Below are 20379 nucleotides of genomic sequence, written 5' to 3' on the forward strand. Positions count from 1 at the left end.
CTTTGTGCATTGAAAGGACTTAGATTCCATAGTACTCCAATAGCAGTGATCATAGTTAGCACACAGGTTTTGCTTTATAAACAACACTATGTATTCTAAGAAACCAGGGCTAATTTCAGGTCTGGGCCAGGGACACTAATTGGTGAGCCTTGAATGTCAAGTTGTGCTAGAAAATAAGGAAGAACCCAAACATTTAGAGGAGTAATGTCAGTAGGATATAATAGCCAGCTTTACAGAATTTCCACTGGCCAATTTTGGGACAATTTGAGAATCATGAGGCATAATTATGTTAATTGATTATAAAATATGGTATAAAAATGAAAATCCAAGATCTCATGTAAAATGCTCTTGAAAGAGAGTGAGTGAGAGAGTGAGGGTGAGACAGAAAGACAGGGGGAAATGGTAAGATTATTTATTGAAGAATACTAGTTAACAAATGCAGAAGGCGTGATAGAACATTGCTATTTTGCAGTCCTCGTTATAATAATCGAATCAGGCAAGATTCATTAGTGGACACTCAAGCCATTGGGAGAAGGTTGTTAGGGAACAGAATAGTAACACATGTCAAAATGTCACCCATGGATTACTTAATTATAAAAGGAAATTAAGCATTTATTTTGAAGAAATTTGGAGATTACTACCTTTAACAGAATAGTCAAATTTAGCATTACTAATGGGATGCTAACCTCGCATTATATTTATCCTGGTGCTGTGAACTTGGAAGTACTCAATGTACATAGATGACATTCTTGCCAAAAGTGTTTAAACTGAACCAGTTGTGAGTAAACAATCAGGCATTTCCAAAATATGGGACTTAGAATTTGTGACATACAAATAAAAAAGGCAGGAGGTCTGTTCTGGATTTAAAGAGACTAAGGAAACCTAACCAAACACTGTATGTCATGTAGACTGTATAGTAGGTATTATTGAGTCAATGTTAATTTCCCTGGGAATGATTTTGAAGTACTGTGTATAGACGAATATCCTTCTTTGGAGGTGTGTGCTGAAGTCTGAGGGGAAAAGTGTCATCCTAGTATCCTACTCTAAGATGACTTAGTAAAAAGGCAAGGTTCATACATTCCGTGTGTGTGTGTGTGTGTGTGTGTGTGTGTGTGAGAGAGAGAGAGAGAGAGAGAGAGAGAGAGAGAGAAGGAGTGAGGAAGGGAGACAGGGAGGAATGGAGGAAGGGAGAGAGGGAGGAAGGGAGGGAGAAGAGAGAGAAATAACAAGGAAACAAATGTCACACAATGTTCAGGGTAAATCCAGTTGAAGAGTATACAAGTATTTTATGTATTCCTTTTCAACCTTTTTTCTTAACCTTTTGAAAGAAGACAAACAAAAACTAACAACTAAAAAATAAAAGTGAAATAAATAAGAGTATGCCTTAAACATAAAAACCAGACAAAAGCGTATTAAAGTTTATTTACTTTTTGGCTGTTTTTCACAGCTTTGTAACAATAGTTATTGTTTCTGCCTCCTAGGATTTTTACTGAGAAGTTTTTGCTTATTTTAAGATTTTTTTTTTAACTTATCTTGTCACATGCTAGTATCATTCGCCCTACTGTACCCATCCCCACTCATCTCTTTTTTGTTAGACTATCTATTATGGCAAAACTATATGTTGGATAAAATGTTTAGGTGACAGTTATATCTATATAACGACAGTATATAGTCATCAATTGTTCATGCAAATTATTCAAGAGTGTTTCCTGGACTGAATGAGTCTCTTATAACCAAATATCTGATCTTGTCAACTGCAAGTGTATATAAATGTTATAATCTATACAGGTGTCATCACCTAGTTTCTTACATATTTCTCCGTTCCTATAAACACATTCTCTAAACATGACTCAGAAGTTTGACACCAGTCTTCCCAGGCTGAGATTGAGATGTTGGCAAGCCTATCTTCCTTTCTGGAGGTTTTGGGGGAGAACATCTCTCCTTGCTTTTTCCAGCTTCTTGAGACCACCTTCATCTCTTGAATCATGGCCCCATCCTCCATCTTCTCTGATGCTGCTTCTGTTGCTACTCTTATTGACTCATTCCCTCTGTCTCCCTCTTTATTTCTAGAAGGATTCTGTAATCACTTTGGCTCTAACCAGATACTGCAAGGCACTCTTTTTATGTTAACCTCTGCTGATTAACAACCCTAATTCAATCTGTAACCCTTATTCCTCTTTGCCATATAACCCAGTATATTCACAGGTATCTCAGATTAGGATGTAGGCACGTTTCAGGGGCTGTTGTTCTTGTGATGTGGAGTCATGAGGACAAATGCACACTGATTGCAATATGAACATCTAGAATTCAACTTTTATAAATATACAATTAAAATTTTAAATTAACAGATAAAACTATTATATAATAAGACTTAGTTATTTAAGGTCGTTTCAGAATGGCAGTACTTAGTTAATTATAAACATGATATATTAAAATGGCATAACAATTCTATATATTTTTAATGATAAATATTTGCTTCAAAAGTCAAATGCCATTATTATTACTGTTGTTGTTGTTATTATTATTATAATTATTGAGTTGGGGGTCTCACTCTTACCCCGGCTGGAGGAATACAGTGGTACGATCATAGTTCACTGCAGTCTTGACTTCCTGGGCTCAGGCGATCCTTCTGCTTCAGTTCTCCAGTAGCTAGGACTAAAGGCATGCACCACTATGCCTGGCTAATTCTTAAAAAAAAATTTTTTTTGTAGAGATGAGGTCTTGCTATGCTGCTCAGGTTGGTCTCGAACTTCTAAAGTACAAGCAATCTTCCTGCTTCAGCCTACCAAAGTGCTGGTATTACAGACATGAGCATTGCACCCGGTTAAATCCCATTATTTGTATTTTTGTATATTTTGAACTTATGTGAGAAGTTGTTTGTGGTCATTCTTAGGAGAATCATTATTTAATTTTCTGTTCATACATTCGTTTTCAACTGTAGAGGGTTTATTATATGAATAGGCCGTGCTGCTTATGAATGTATGTATAATGATGAAAATTAATTTGTTGAGTTTGTGCTCAAAGAAAAGTAGATGACGTTGACCAGCACTCCAAAGTTGATCTTAAAGCAGGGGAAACCTTTCAAATTCCAAATTGTGGTGTTGAAAAGTTTTATTGCATCGTCATCCCTATTTTTAAATAACTATCTTGTTTCTTGATGCTTCCTGATGACATTAGATATCTGTTTCCAAGACATGGATTTTAAAACCTTTGAAAAGCTACATTTTATTCTTCTCTGTACCTTCAGATCCTAGTTCATTGCTTGGTATGTATGTAGTGCAAAAGGTGCTTACTTATGGCTATATATGTTATCTTTCTTTTGTTCCAACTTCTGTCTTTGAATACAGAATCTTTGCCTTTTAATGTGTTCCTATTTTTCCCAAAACAATCACTCTTATAACAGTTATATTTATGAAATGGTGACTGTGTAACAGGCACTGTGGTAAAAAATGCATGTTTATTATCTCACTTTTATAACTTTCTGAGGTAAGTAGTATTATCCCCACACTGCAAAATTAGAACACAGAAGATTCGTTTGATTAGAAAAAATTGTACAGTCTCTCCCACGTGTTTAATAGTAGTCAGGATCTGATCTCAGCTCTGTAAAGCCTGTGCTTTAATTACAGTTTTCCAGTGCCTTTACAAAGTAAATCAAATCTTTTGTATGTCCCAATTCCAAAATTCCTCAGAGTTTACACCAGCAGTGCCATGATCTGAATGTTTTGTCCATCTAAAATTCATGTTAACATCTAATCGCAGTGCAATGGTATGAAGAGATAAGCCCTTTGGCAGCTGATTTTGGAAGGGTGGAGCCCCCTATGGGTTGAATTTGTGTCCTTATTAAAGAATCTTTTAGGAGTCTATTTGCCCCTTTCTCCATGTGAGGACACATAGTAGGCATCATGTGTGAGGAACGGGCCTTCTCTGTCTCCTTGATCCTGGACCTCCAGTCTTCATAGCTGTGGGAAATACATTTCTGCTCTTCATAAGTTACTCAGTCTGAGGTATTTTATTATAGCAGCTCAGATGGACTAAGATAAGCATTTTCTAAATTGCATCCTGCATACAGAATTCTAGTAGGTGTATTTATATTTGTTATGACAATAATACTCAGCGGTCCAGTGAGGTTAGAAAATGTGATACAGGCTTCCTGTTCATTTCCTGGGACTCATAGTGCTCACCGGCATAGACACGACTGAGAAATTTGTGGTGCTTTTCTCTTACCTGAGTGTTCAGACTTCTTTGAGCATCCCCTCCACCCCAACATTTTTGGTATCATCCCTATTATCTCTATACATCCGTCATCTATAGATATCTGTTTGGCAAAGGGGAAGCTCACCTCTGCAAATGTGACTTTTGGCCCCTGTGTTCAGTATCCTGACTTACACAGTGGGTGCGAATGTGTCATGGCTCTGTATATCTGTTAATGCTTTTTAACATCTCTTTGCTTGTGTTTACAATTGATCCTTGAACAACAACATGGGGGTTAAGGGCACCATGCAGTCAGAAGCCTGCATATAAGTTTTGTTTCCCCCAAGGCTTAACTATTGAAAGCCTACTGTTGATCAGAAGCCTCACCAATAACATCACCAATTGATGGGCATACATTTTGAATGTTGTATATATTATATCCTGTATCCTTATAATACAGTAAGCTAAAGAAAATGTTGTTAAGAAAATCAAAATGAACAGAAAATATATTTACTAAGTTGAAGTGGATCGTCCTAAAGATCTTCATCTTCATCATCTTTACATTGAGTAGGCTGAGGAGAAGGAGAAAGAAAAGGAGCCATTGGTCATGCTGTCTGAGAGGTGGCAAAGATGGAGGAAAATCCCCATGTAAGTTGACCCATGCAGTTCAAGCTCATGTTGTTCAAGGATCAACTTTATTTAATAGATCAGGTGGGTCATCTCCTGTGACTCTCATGTTGAAATAATTTTACAGTGATTAAACTGAAGGAAGAGACTTATATCGTATGACATATAGTATACTAAAAATTATTTTGAAACAAGAGTTAAAATAAGGATTTTTTTAAAACTAGAAAATAGAGATCTATAACTCAAATGCAAATGTTACCACAGTATTATTCTTTTTACACCAAACCCAAGTTTAAAAGATGCTGTATCAGGCCGTTATAGATACTTGTAAGTTAATCAGTCATCTTTTAAATGTGATGTTTTTTGTTATTTAAAGTTGTTCTTTCAGGTGGATAACCTTAGCAAGTACATTTCCAGCATGGGTCTTGCCCTTGGCCAGTAGTCAGCCTCATGTTTGCCAAGTCTCTTAGATGGCCAGTAGGCTCCCTCACTGAATATGTTCCAAACTGGTCTCCTTCCTACCAGCCCAGTTTCTCCCATACTAAAAACTGATCTTTTCTTTGATCCCTCTCTATCAGACTCTGCATCCAATCCATATGGAAATATTACAATTATATATCTAATTACAAATATATATCCCTACTCTGACCAGTTCTCTTCTCCACTGCTAGCCCTTGGTTGAGCTTGAGCTGCCTCCCTCCACAAACAAGACCCATCTCTATTCAGATGGCGGCCTTGGTTTTTCTTTTCACCGAGTAAAAGCCGTATGACCTTCACATTGATTCTTCCTGCACACCAGCCCTGTCTTCTCCTTCCTCACCTCTGGGTCTGCTTATCTTCACTTCCTGGGAGCTCTGTGTTGCCATTTCACTGTTGTGAGAGCTCCCCTCAAGGTGTCTTCGGTGGTCCTTTCTCCCACGGGGTCACTGTGCCTTACTCAGTTGCTCTCCCAGACCCTTCACACCACAAATCTTTTTCCTGGGCCACCCACATAGAGAGTTTCAACCCCTGCTGATATTTTAATATCCTTCTTCTCTGTTTTCTCTCCTACTACGTGTCACTGCTCAGTATGCAGTATGTCTTGCTTTTGTGTTGTTGTCGTTTGTCTCAGACCCTCACTTGTTTTCATATTTCCTGAGGATAGGAACCTTTTTTTGTTTGTTTGTTTAACCTGTGCTCCATAGTGCTTAGTACTGTTCCTTGCATAATAGGTCCATAGTAAATGTGTGAATTAAGTGCATGCATGAATGACCAGTAGGATCCTCGAGGGAAGAAGGGTGCAGGCCTAGTGCTTCTTCATCTTGGAGATCAGCAACAGATGGTGGGACGAAAGCTTTGGGAAGGCATGACTTTAATGGGCTGACTTTCCATCAGAAGTACAGAGTCTGCCCACAGCCAGCACATAGTAAGTGATCAGTAAATGTGCCGAGACAGGGTACGAAGGCATAAAGCAGTGAGTATTTAATGGGAGTAAGAACTTTCTGTTGGATAGCTTTTCAGATTTGGTTTATTTTTGCTTTATTTCTGGTGATATTTAGATTATATATTTCCCAGAAATCATCACGTTAAGATAATCCCATCACAATGGTGGTGAAAGATAGGCTACATTCAGTAATCACATACTGCTGGCACTATTGTGTTAATATAAATTGGTAATTTTATGTTAGTCATGTGTGGCTTATATTTTGTAACTGAGGATGATATTGAGACTTTTACACTACTTGTATTTTCAGCAAGATTTAAAGAACTGGTACTTAAAATCAATTTTGAATGAATAAATAATTTGCATTTCAATATAATTGAGCTGTGTTTTAGTATTATAAACTTTTTTATGTTTGTTAATAATAAAACATTATTCCACTAAATACGCAGAATTAGAGGTGCTCAGCAGATGTTAGAATGTTATATCAGGCAAAATCTTTCCTTCCCTTTTTATGCTAGTTTGTCCCCCTTTGCAGTGTTATATTTTTGCTTCAATTCTTAAAACAAACATTTTGATTAATTTTTTTTTCTACTAAAAACTTCACTGTGGTTTCTAAGTTCAGTTCTTTTAAATTATACTTGGTCATGTAAATAAGCTGTGCATTGCAACTTTGGGTTTTTAACCTTTGCTCTTTGCTATTAGCTTTATGTTTTTTTAATTATAGGGAAATGGAGGACAGTAGGGAAGTTATGACTTAAATGGACTGTTGTTATTACTGTGTTCTTTTTTTAAGGAAATGAAAAATGTTATTTATTTTGACCAAATCAAGCAGAAACATATATAGAATTTCTTATACTGTGATTTTTTAGCGCAGCATTTAATATTATCCCAGTTTGATTCTTTATATGTGAATAATCTCTATTTCAATGATTGATAGTAGGGCCAGTTATTTATAGTTGTAAAGTGATGTTGTCCACAGTTGTTATTATCAAATATATAAATAAGAATAAATGTTATTTTCGTTGTATATTAGTGCATTATTTGAATAATGAAGTCATACTTATTTGGGCTTAAAATTGAGGTTCTGTAATATTATATGAAATCAAACAAAATAGGCTAGACATGAAAAGAAGCATTCACATTTTGAGAAATTGTTTTGTGCTTGGTTTTCGTCACAAGTCTCTCCTGGGCTGCTACCGTACTTTACAGTCCTACGTTGCTCATTTGTGCAAACATGTCCAGATGAATTCAGTGCTTAATGTTAAGAATCTTATAACATGCCAATTTGATTTGTAGCCTTTCATATCATAGAATACTAATTAAAATCATATTTTTGCATATGTCATGCCTTTCATGTACACATGCAAATACATTCTGTTGCCTTTCAGCTATTAGTAATTAACTTTATGAAGGACAGCTGTAATACATAATTAACAAAAATGTTTGCAAGCCCTTTTACACTGAAAGTTACAACAATAAATTTTTTCCCGCTTATCAAGAGAGCCATTTTAGTCTGATGCTTCTGAATGAGGTCTAAATTGTTTTAAATAATCACATGACGTAATTAAATTGATGTTGCACTGTGTTCAGTAGAAGAATGGCACTCATGTACTAGCTGCTGATTCCTGTCCATTTCATGTTTATGTCAACAAAATTGAATTAAGTAAGCTGATTTGTATATAAAATAAGATAGTGTGTCAGGTAATACTTTTTGGTTGTTTTAGTTATTGATATCTTCTTGGCACTTCAGTACAATTTTTTTGTGTGCTGAAGATACAGTAAACATATCATTTTAAAGAATCTCTCTTCAAATTATTACCATGTTTTTAAGGAAGCTTCATGAAAGCTATTCATTTTCCCTTTTATGGTCCTTTAAATATTTAATAGAATGACATTTTCTCAAACTCATTTCATGATTGAAGTGTGAGATCAGCTAGGGGCAGTGAATGTTCTAGTGAGGTATTGCTTTATCCTTCTTACGGACTGGAAGTGAAGACAATGACTGAAGGACTCCAATCATTGTTTTGATCTTTGGGGCCCTGTTAATATACCCAAATCAGAAAATGAACCAGTCAACTTAGCTGTAGTTATTTCTTCTGCTTTTTAAAATTACAGTATATTTAATCAATATGCAAGATTTTGTTTAGCAAGAGTGCCATTATAATATGCATTTTTGTGTTATATCTGTGCAAATATGCTTATAACTTTTAAATACTTTTTGTACAATTTTTTAGCAGAGGTTCAAGTTTTAGTTCTCTAATTTACCTTTATTTATTTTTTTAGGGTTGCTTTTGTAATGAAGAAGCACTTAAATACTCATCTACTAGGCAAACATGGAGTTGGTACCCCAAAAGAGAGGTAATTTTCATCTGTTTTTTTAAAATTTAAAACTATAACTACATTTTTATTTTGGGCTTTGTTCATTGAGACAACTTCTAGAATTTTTATCAAGTCAGTTCATCATGTGTTGGTTTTGTGCTACTCTATTGTTGAATATCATCTTTTATGCCATACTTCCACAAAAATTTAATGTCATAGTTAAATTTTAAAAAGTTCTAGTATAGAAGTATTTGAAAGGATTTTAAGAACTTTGAATTTGTGAAACAACCTTGAAACAGAAGAGTTAAATTGGAGGACATTAAATTCTGTGAATGCACTAGAATATGCTAAAATAAATATGTAAAACTTAACCATGTCTGTTTTATTCTATATTTTTATTTTGAGGTTTTAAAATAACATTTTTGATTTCTTATTGTAGACTTAAACATTGCTGCTATTAAAAAAGAAATACATCTTGTGTCATCCCCCAAATAATACTACAGTTGCCATGTCATGAAAAATAACACTACAATTATTATGTCATCAACTGCCAAGTTTTCTTTTTTCTTGCTACTGTATCATAATTAGCTTCATCACATAGACTTAATTATATTAGGTGAACTGAAATATAGCAATGCCAGCTACCAGGTGAGCATGGGTACTTCTGAAATTTTAGATCTTTAAAATGTACGGCTTAGTCAAAACTAGTGAAAGCAGTATTTCCTTCCTTAATGTCAGGTAGATTTTAACCTCCCTCAAATCCTCCAATTGCATCCAAAAATTCTACAGACACTCCCAGAAACTTTTGTTTTAATATATTATTTAAAATTCTATAATGATTCAATTTGTTCTACTAGTCTGAAGCCTGAGGCCTTTTCAGCCATATTTGCAAATTAGCCTTTTAAAAACATTTAAAATGTTCTTACTGATATTTTTTTTCTGCTTATGAGGATTGTAGCTTGCATTTTCTACTGGAGGCCTATTGTTTTCTTTCTTTTCTTTTCTTTTTGTTTATTTATTTTTTTTTTAAGTCAGAGTCTCACTCAGTTGCCCACTGTAGGGTAGTGGCACGCTCACCGCCACCCTAGCATCGACCTGCTAGGCTTCGGTGATCCTTTTGCCTCAGCCTTCCAAGTACCTGGAACTACTGGCGCGTGCTACCATGCCCAGCTAATTTTTTTGATATATTGTGAAGATGAGGTCTCACTAAGTTGCCCAGGCCGATCTCGAACCCCGGGCTCAGGCAGTCCTCTCGCCTTGGCCTCCCAAAGTGCTGGGATTATAGGCTTGAGCCACCGCGCTTGGCCCCTATTTTATTCTTTCGCGTTGGAGTATGGACCTAGAGTACTGCTGCATCAATACATTGAGATGTAGTGCATGCCTCTTTTTTACCCATACTTTTGGTTTTCCATACTTTTCTAATATAACATTATATTTAATATGCAGCTGAAATGTATGGATTGGATGTCACAGATGCATTATTCTTAAAATCTAAAAGCATTCTATATATAAATTTGTTTTTGAGTCAGAATCTCACTCCGTTGCCCAGGCTGGAGTGCAGTGGCACGCTCACGGCCACCCCAGCGTCGACCTGATGGGCTCCAGCGACCCTTCCGCCTCAGTCTTCCTAGTAGCCAGACCTACGGTGCCCGCTACCAAGACTGGCTCATTTTTTGATTTATTATAGAGATGAGCTCTCACTAAGTTGCCTGGGCTGATCTTGAATCTGCGGGCTCAGGCAATCCACTCGCCTCGGCCTCCCAAAGTGCTGGGATTACAGACTAAGCCACCGAACCTGGCCCTATATTTTTAAAGAATAATTTGAGACTTATTAAAGTTAAGTTTCATGTGTATTGTTTAAGTATGTGGAAACAAAACATATTTGTAATTATTATGTTCCGATTGCTTTCACATACATTATCTCAATCATTGTATGACCTTATTAGCAGAACTATTTTTCCAGTTTTATAGATGAAAGGACTGAGAGCCAGGAAGATATGATAATTTATGCAATACCTCATAATTAATAAATGATGGAACCGCTACTTTTTTGTCTCTTATTTCAAAATAAATTAGAATGAAAACAATCTAGATTAGATATGTAGGAAAAAGAAAACATTTTCACAAGTATACTTTTAAGTAGTATATATTTGAACTCATATATCATTTTGCTTTTTATTTAGAACTTTTAAATATATATATATTTTTTTTGCAAAGGAAGAAAAGTTTATTTAAAAGTAAATTAGAGAGAGGAAGAGAAGAGAGAGAGAAGATTCACCTCCCCAAGGTGAGGGGGGGAGAGAGAACTTTTAAATATTTGAAGAAGTGTTTATGTTTCATATCATTGAAAAATTCATCTATATAAAACTCTGTGTGTGTGTGTGTGTGTGTGTGTGTGTGTGTGTGTATCAACTTAAAAATGCTAGACAACTCTTATATATTAAAATATGAGTTTGAAAGTTACAGGTTTTACTTCTTGGTTTTTTATTTACCTTTTTCTGTGCATTCCAGGACACTTTCTTTTTACTCATTTCAGCTCCAAACGCATAAAGGGAGACTAAAAAAGAGGCAAGAGAAAGATTGAATGTCTTTCTCCCCTCTTGTTCTATGGTAAGCTTTTCTCTGACATTGAGACTATTTTTGTCTTAGGAAGTCAATCTCAAGTGGGAAAACACAAACATCTTGTGGATTATTAATATTCTTTAAGCACTCCAAGCTGTAACTTTCATCTAAATCAAACATCTTTGGATTTTTTTTTTTTAAATTAAACATTCTTTGTTTCAAAGAACTTCTTGTTTGTGACATCTGTTTACATGGCACTCTCTCTTATTACATAGATATACTGAATTGGAAGGCCAGGACTTTAACAGTAGTACAGTTTTCCAGTAGCTATCCATAGCTAGAGAAGCCTAAGATTTAAGGGGGTCACTCTAGCACAAGAAATGCCCACAGGCTCCTTTCTTCCATTTCATCCTCTTGCTTGCCTTTTCGTGATTTTAGGAAGCAGAGAAACCCCTTATCAGCATGCTGAGCCATCAGTCTGCACATAACTGTTCTCTAAATTAAGTTAAATATTTTTCTTACCTATTTAAAACATTAAGGCCTTGGTTATACTTTTGCAAGCTTGCTATATTTTAATTTCTTCAGGACAATATAATCAGTTTTTTTATGTTTTGAATTTAATTCACTTCTCTAATGCATTGCATATTATAGCAAATAGTAGTAGAAGTTAGCTAAATAGGCTGTGACAATTAAATTAATAATGCATTTTGTTTGCAAGTATTTAGGCCTTGTCCTTTGACTGATATATGCAAAAATGATAATTTATTAAAAATAAATTCATATACTTGTTCTATAAGGTTTGATGATCCAGTAAGTTTTGTTAGCATGACTATCATTGAAACAGAACATGAAATAATTTCAAATATTTTTTTTAAACTCCATGGACACCTGAGGTGATGGCTTGTGGAAGAACATAATCTTTTTTCCCCTACATCTGCATTAAATTATTTAAGGGTAGTGTACCGTAGTATTTTTGAAGTTGCATAGTCTCTTAAATGCAAATGACTAAATATAACCACATTGAATTCACATTCTAAAATAATAAACTTAATTTGCAAGTTCATTCTGAAGTATTCCCTATTTTAAATGAGTAATTCTCTTTGTAGTATAAGTAAGCCAGAGTATCTTTATGACTCTTTGAATTTGCTAATAGTAATCTAGGAAACGAGCTTATCCACGATTATCACAATTGCAACAGCCGTACTAAGTATATCTTCTGTGAAAGCCAGGTGCACATTACAGTGGAAGTAGATGGCATCCATAGTTCAGTGCCTGGAAGTCAGCTGGGCTTTGAATAACTGTGTAAATAGGAGGAGGGGGAAATGCTTCCTGTAGAATTTCTCATCTGATGCATTGCTTTTATGGTGTTGGGGATGTATTTAAGACATATCTGTACTGGCAGAATCTCAAGAAGGCTGATCTGCTCAGAAATGCATTTTAAATTAAGAATTTTATATTAGATAAGTGCATCATAAAGGACAAGTGTTAAATAATTTCATAATCAAGGAAATGTACCTGTGCTTCTACTAATGAATATCCAGATCAAAATCTTTATACTGTTTCAGTGCAGCTATATTTTGAGAAGCCTATGAAGGTTCTTCCTATCAGATGGTGCATTACTGTCAGCACAACTGTTGCGTGTGTTCACACCCTTGGGGCAGGCTCTGCTGGTCAGTATTTTAGTTCAGGATAAATGAATTTTTCTCCAGACCCACTTCAGATTACAGATTTCTGAAAATTTTGCTGACCTCTCCCCTTTTTTCGAACATTATAGATTTGGGGTTAACTGTCTTGTTTTACAGCCTCTTTGGTCTTATTGATAGTAAAATCTTTCCCTCACTTACTCTAATTGTGGGAGAGAAACCCTGGCAGCTGTGACACTTGTTTGAATTTGTTTTAAGCTGCTGTTACAGGACATGAAATTGTGTGAGTCTTTTGGAGGCTATCCTGTATTCTTCCCTTTGTCTCTTTTTTCAATAACTTTTATATTTGCATGTTAAAATTGCATAAAAACATCATTGTTTCTTGTTTTTTTTTAAGTTTAAATGTGAGCTTTGCCCCTTTTCATGAAACATGAAAATATCCAATACAGAACCATTCCTAGGAAAATCATATATACATGTACATGCAGAGTTGTTATTGAAGCTGGACCAAGGATACTTTTGGCTGTTTAACAATATAGGTTGCCATTAAATGAGAGAAATAATACATTTTATAGAAATTCTGAAGAACATATAGTGTTATTGACTACAATTTTTCCTATTAGAAGGGAATGTGTACACAGTGTATGATTTAACTCCACAATTGCCACTTCATTTTCCATTTTAAAGAAATGACTTGCCTTTGATTAAGTTGTTCTCATTGCAATTTTTTTTTTTTTTTTTGCTTAGTCAAAGATAAGTCGTTTTCCTCAGTATTTGCACCATAGAAATTTCTGTCAGGTCAGTACTATTTTCTGTTTTATCATCGAAGTGTGGCGCTTATTGTCCTGGATATGCTGTGATAGTCTGTCCCTCTGGTATGTCCCTCACAGAATCTTTCTGGAATGTACTTCACAAACCTTTTCATTCACTTGTGTGTCCTGGCCTCAGGCTCTGCCCATCACCCATGACTTACTGGTCTCCTCCTCTCATTTCTTCTGTTCCATCCATGACTAGCAATCTTTTTCTTTTCCCATGGGGACCAGTTTAGGAAAAATGAAGTATTTATGGACTCCTCTCCACTTTAAAAAATATTGATGCAAGAAATAGCCCTGTTGGGTCAAAGTGGAGGAAAAACATGTCAATTCCTTCTATTTATGGTGGCTTATCTTAATGAATTTGGAGGTTGTTATATTTTAATGATTTAATATTGCTTTTTGTGAACTGAGGACTCTTCTTCATTTTTTCCATATCTCTATCTGTAGACAAATATATATAATATTCTGTGATCATATGACATGGTTTTATTGTGAAAAAGTAAGATTGAATTGGGAGAAAACTCTGTTGGATAGTTTCTTCTACATGGCAAAATAGGAGTCACACCAATTTATCTAAAGCTAAAGTTATAATTTACAGAACTTAAAAAATCTATTATACTGGCTTAAACCCACAATTTTTTAAGGTTTATATGGAGATAAGTACACATTTCCCCTCTGAGTTATCTTACTAGGATTTGGGAAGGAATTCTAAATTATACTGATAATGTAGACATTCTAGGGTTGCTTTGTCACCAATGTTTTATTACTGAAATTAGAGTTTTCTAACTTGGGTTTTATAAGTTTTCTAGGTGAAAGGTAATCAAAGTATCTGTGGTGCAAAATTTCAGGATTGCAGATACTACTTATAGCTCATGTCTGGGGGAGTGGTGAGCCCTCTTTTCAAGTTTTTCTCTGCATTGGGGTCCTCAGTTCTCATGAAGCAATGTCAGCCATACTCCTGCATCAGTTACATCATCAAAAGCTACATGGAATATCTAGATTCCATATGTTTGTCAGATAATTTGCTTTGGTGTCATGAATACGTATTCCTTCTCTACATTTTAGAATGTATGAGGGGGACCCCCAAAAAACTGAAATTACCTTTTGGAAGGTGGGCCCCTTGTAGTAGACTCAATTTGTTCATCTGGATCATACAGTCATCCAAAGTTCTTACCTGGAAGTTTTGAGAAGGTTGCTTCATGATTTGTGGAAGAAACTTCCTGAGTCGTGGCAAACAGGTTAACTTGTTCTTCCACCAAGACAACGTACCTGCTCACACCATGCTGAGTGTTCAGCAGTTTTTGACTTAAAGCAGCATGGCAGCCTTGCCCCAGCCTCCCTCCCTGTTTACATGATCTCACCCCTAGTGACTGTTTATTTGTTTCTCCGGATGAAAAAAGCCCTCAAAATGAAACGTTTTGCCAATGTGGAAGAGGTGAAACAAACAAACAAAAAATGGCAGGAGCACTAAAAGGCATCAAAGTTGATGAGTTCAAAAGCTGTCTTAAGCGGCGGAAAAAGCATCTCAATAGGTATATTGCATCAAACAGAGAATACTTTGAAGGTGACTGAAGTTTAATCATGTAAGAATAAATACACAATTTTTTATAAATAAATTTTGTCTTTTTTTGAGTCCCCCTTGTACTTTTGGTTTTATCCTTCAGTTATTCTCATTGCTAGGGAATTGTTTTTCTTTACTGCCTTGTTTTTATTTTCTTCCTGCAATGAAATTGACTTTACTGATTGTGCACAAATTGTTATGACAATGACTTAACCTTGAGAATGTTTTAATAAATAACCTTATAAAAGACATAGCTTATTGTAAAGGCAATATTTAGGGTGCTGATCTTGAAAATATGCCAGATCTTCCTTATCTGGAGAGTGATTTCTCTCTGGTCTTTATTCCAATAAAAGTTTGCTTTTTTGTAATGGTTTGTCATTTTAGTCTTTGATACTAGTGAATCATGTATATAATAGAGTTTTCTTCTTTATGTTTACTGCTAGGAAGCTCAGGGCCAAAACCATGCTCAATTTCTAGCAAGCAGGTTGGACTTTAGGGAATGCATTTTATTTACTACTGTTATTTCCAGTTTTATCTGTTTTTCCCTTATGGGGAAGTCCCATTTTATGCCAGCAGTATATTTTAACAGCTTCACATAAGTCAAAGCTCTTATAATGTAAGGGCAATATTGCAGTAGGCATTATTTTCAGAATAAAGTCAATATCTTTCTGGGAGTGCATGTATCTTGAGCTATTTGGTCTTAGAATATTGTGTTAAGCACAGTGCAGCCCTATTATTATATATTTGTAATTGTCCTTGCCCTTTTGTATGAAATTCTTTGCATGTCTATGTAGTGCTTCAGTGGCGCGTTTCACTTTTCACAATGGTTCAGCAGAGAGCGCACGCACGGCTCGGTGTGAGGTGTGCAAGAGTGTGATGTGTTCTGTTCCAGGGTCTCTGGAGCCCAGGGCCCTTGGGCGAATGGTTACGGAGAGTGGTCTAGGGTGAAGAACTAAAATCCCAGATGTGTGTGCATTAGGAAATTTGGGATAGACTGAGGAAATGTCTTGCTGAGCCTAGGAAACTGGGTCCCTTGACTGCTGTGCCCAGGATCATTTACTCTGACCATAAGAGGGAGCTATCAAAGTTGAGAGCTCCTTGGAACTGTAACTCTGACCACGTGGAGTTCAGACACTGGGAAGGCTATGAACTAGTGGATTATCATTGCTACTGTGGTGTTCATTGTTCAATGCCATCACCCTTTCCTAGGTTACTGTCTGGTCTCTTTTCTTTCCTGGTCATGAGTTCAGTTCCTTTCTCCTCAAATCCACATTGCTGATCTATCCTACAAGTAATCCATATTGCAAATCCATCATCCGTTTTATTTTGTCAGATAAATTTGTTCTTGAATCTTTTCTGTTTTTTAGTTTCTCTGTACTTTATTCTACCTGTTCTCCAATGTACTCACCCAGTATTCCACCTCTTCTGGTTGTCAGTCCAAATCCTGTATTTATTTCAAGTACCAGTCCAAAGCCGTTGTCTTCTGAGTCTTTTTCTTGCTTATTCTATCTCTAATGGATTTTTTCCTTCACCTTCTTGTGGAACATTATAGAATAAAGGGTATGTGTATGTGTGTGTGTGTGTGTATGAATTTAGATTGGAAATCCCTTTATCTCATCACTTCCATTTCCCAAAAAAGAAATCCAAAAGAGTATAATAATACCGTATATGTTATAATTATGTTATTCAGTACTAGTTGAACAAATTATTAAAACAGAGTTGTATGGTTTAGTACTCTATTAAAACTTTATTAAAATGAAAATTGCTTTATTCTCTTGCCTCTTCTTTCATTCTTATATAGAAGTAAGATAAAATTGAATTCTATAGAGATATTGAGCTATGCCTGTTTAGTCTGAATGTTTCAATTGCTTTTACATATAATAATACATTATTGTTTGATATGACAAATTAATTTTTAAAGGACTTTTTTTCTGCCACCATTCAGTCTAGTATAGTAGTTCATCTGATTTATGGTATGAGAATATCTGCTGTTTATAAGTTTTAAAGAATATAGGTGTTTTTCTTCAGCTGGCATCTAGAATATTTTTGGCCACTTCTTTTATTTCACTTAAATTACTTTTAGAACACTGGGGCTCATACATCTGGGCTCTGACTAAAATATGCCTCAAGCTCTTATCTTTAATTCCCAGTCAGTGCCAGAATTAAAGAGAACAAAGGCCTATATGTTCACTGCAGCCTTCAATTATGCCTAATTACCAACTTTGATACAGTTTCATTATACAGTGCTGACTTTTTGTGAGCCGTTCTTTATATTCATGATGTCTTGGTAGTTGCTTATAAAAGTCCGAATTAAAATTTTTCCTGAGGAATTTTCAAGAAACAGAACTTTTCTGAAGTAATTTTGGTCTAGTTGCATCAGAGCAATTTGATAATTTATTTTAACAGATGAGACGGAAGGTGTTTGTATTTCATTTTATTGCAGTGCTTTGATAGGAAAAATGAAAGGTTTACACAGGTTATTTCTAAGACCATGTTTATCCCAATTCTTGGTTCTGGGACCACTTGGATGATTGATGTATCATGAGCTTAGAACAAAGGAATTGTTCACTAACACTGTGGCTTTTTCTCACACTTCGTACTCATGGGAGAAAATAAGCAGATACTGATGTTTCAGATGAGACATCTCGATCTTGTGGTCATCCTCAGGTTCGATGAAATGTCAGTCTTTAGTAGTTCTTTATTCTCTTTCAAAAGAATCATGGCACTATTTGCTGTCTCCTAAGATATTAGCACCTCCTTGGGTGGAATCAATGTGAAATGGATATTTCAGATCATAGACAGTCCAATGTTGTAAATGTAGTATAAGTTAACCTCCTTTTATTTAGAAATGTTACTAGCATTATGATGTCAGTATATAAAGATCTGCTTCTCTGGGAAATAATCTCTTCCATTGAGATTTAATTTAATCATTTTTTTCATGCTTTGTGAATAATGATTTTCTAGACATAGCATTGGGCAATAAGTGTAATGAAGAAGAAGGGTCAAGGTGAGATGAGAAGACACCTTAGCAGATGCTGTTCAGTCTTTTCCACTCACTGAAAGCCATGGCTCTCTTCTTAGGCCAGGGTCACTGTGTACTTTCTTTTTAAGGCTCAGATTTCATCTCACTTACTCTGTAAAGCTTTCTCTAGAATTCTAAGTAATCACTTCTTACTACTTAGAAGGCTGATGTACTACTTAGCACATTTTATCTTGTTTTCTTCTTAAACAGGCATATACCCTGTCTCCAGACTAGATAGTTAATTTCTTGAGGGTATAATCCTCAACTTTTCTTCCCTGTCTGAGATTTTAACAGGGTGATTGACACTCAGTAAATATTGAAGGATTTAGAATATTGACATCTTCATTGAGATTTTTATTTTTCAAGATGAACTTTTACTTAGTTGGTCTAATTTATGACTTAAATCACAGTATAAAAAAGATACTGCAAGTTAGCATAGTTTTATGTAACTTCGTGTGGTATTGCCACTTAATGAGTTAACTTTCAGTGTGTGGCACTTTGAATGAATGCGGCATTCTTATCTATGACTCCAAGGATAGCACTTCCTTTCCTCAGTTTGTAGATTTTGGTGAAGCTGATATGAATTTATGATTAAAAAAGCAAACAAATCTTACTGTATACACGTATAGCATTTTGTAATTGTATAAGTATTTATTTTTTTGGATCAAAGCATTACAGAAGTTTTTAGTTATTGAATTCTAAATAATATCTCTGCCCCTTTTTCCCATGCTAATCATGTAGCACAAAGGATTATGGGAAATAACAGATTCAGCAGAACACGCATATGTAGGTTTTTATTTAAATTAGATTCAAATTTTCTTTGAAGTTAATTAAAACGATAATTTCTCTTTCATTCTCATAGTGCATTGCAGTGTTCAGAATGTCTTTTTCTCATTTCATATTTATAATTATCCAATATGGATATGCCATATATTTTTGGCAACTGGATAGTGGCAGACTTCTTTCTGGATAAAAAGTCTTTTAAAATGTATGCCTTTGCCTTTTAACAATATTATATTGTTAATATGATAATAAGATTTTGAGGAAAAATTTTAGCTAAAGGAATGACCCACAATGCTCATAGTAATAGCTGTATATGGATATATTTCAAATTTTCAGTGTGTTGGAGAGCTATAATGCGAAAACATTGTTCTTAATTATTTTCAAACTAATTTCTTTCTTTTTGGTTTTCTGAGCATTAACTCTTTTTCCTCTAGATGAAACAAAAAAAATTTTTTTTAATTTACATGGAACATAGCCATGTGAAATCAGTAAAAGCCCAGCTGCTCCAGTTGAAACAGGTAGAGGATCCCAAAGACCGTGCCAGTTGCAGAACTTCTTTGCTTCATCTTGCAGAAGCTGTGAGGCTCTTCATCAGATTAAATAAAATACATTTTCTATATTACAGCTCTCTTATTTACTTACTATTGACTATTGCAGATTTAACACTCATAATATTGTCAGTGCCTAAGTGATGACACAAAATTTAAATTTTTGTAGAAATTTGGGTTTGAAATGGGCATGTTCAGAAACCTCTGTGTCAGAGCTCTTACCTAAGCCAGTGAGAGAATCCAGCAAGCAATCTCAGTACTGTTTTACTTACTTCTTTCTGCTCATTCTGTATATGCAATATCTCTGAAGAAGTGATGAAAGCCCAATGGTTTGGTTAAAAGAATCCAACTGCTGAAGAAGATGACGAAAATAAAGAATGAAAACAGGCTACAAATGTAATCATAGCTAGAAATACAAGGTTGGGATAAATTAAAATCTGGAATGTAATGTTTTTGTTTTGGGATTTTGTGGTAAGTTTATAGGTATTTATATTATATTACTGAATGAATAAATGAAAAATAAGGTAGTTTTATGCTTTGAGGTAACCATAACTTCCCATATTTAAATGATCCATACCATCTGCTTGATGTGTAAACAAAGAAAAGGTGATTCTCTAGCTGTTAATAGTACAAACATGACCCTGTTCCTTGAAGGATAAACTTTATTGAATTTTGAAAAGCTGATTCTCTTGTTAGGTAATGTTATGCTTGGAAAACATGACTTTCAACAAAAATGTCATTTGTTGGAAAACCATGTATATTGTAAAAGTTTACCTGGAGTAACAGTGGTGAAATAAGTTGAGTGACTATTTCACTAACTTTTGATGAGAAGATTTTCATTTGGACATTTTATTTTAGGAATTTTTTCTTTGCTTAATATGAAAC

The 20379-nt window shown here is 35.0% G+C and overlaps 1 protein-coding gene across 1 annotated transcript in view; it reads left to right on the forward strand.

Moving 5' to 3' along the window:
• Window positions 1–20379, forward strand: part of ZNF407 (zinc finger protein 407) — a 481202-nt gene that overhangs the window by 177658 nt on the left and 283165 nt on the right. Inside the window, exon 4 of the mRNA XM_008073939.1 lies at window positions 8525–8599. Coding sequence (XP_008072130.1) covers window positions 8525–8599 — 75 coding nt within the window. The remainder of the gene's footprint in view (window positions 1–8524; window positions 8600–20379) is intronic.

Source organism: Carlito syrichta, unplaced genomic scaffold, assembly GCF_000164805.1.
Source record: "Carlito syrichta isolate Samal-C Ts95f unplaced genomic scaffold, Tarsius_syrichta-2.0.1 Scaffold316215, whole genome shotgun sequence".
Classification (NCBI taxonomy): Eukaryota; Metazoa; Chordata; class Mammalia; order Primates; family Tarsiidae; genus Carlito; species Carlito syrichta.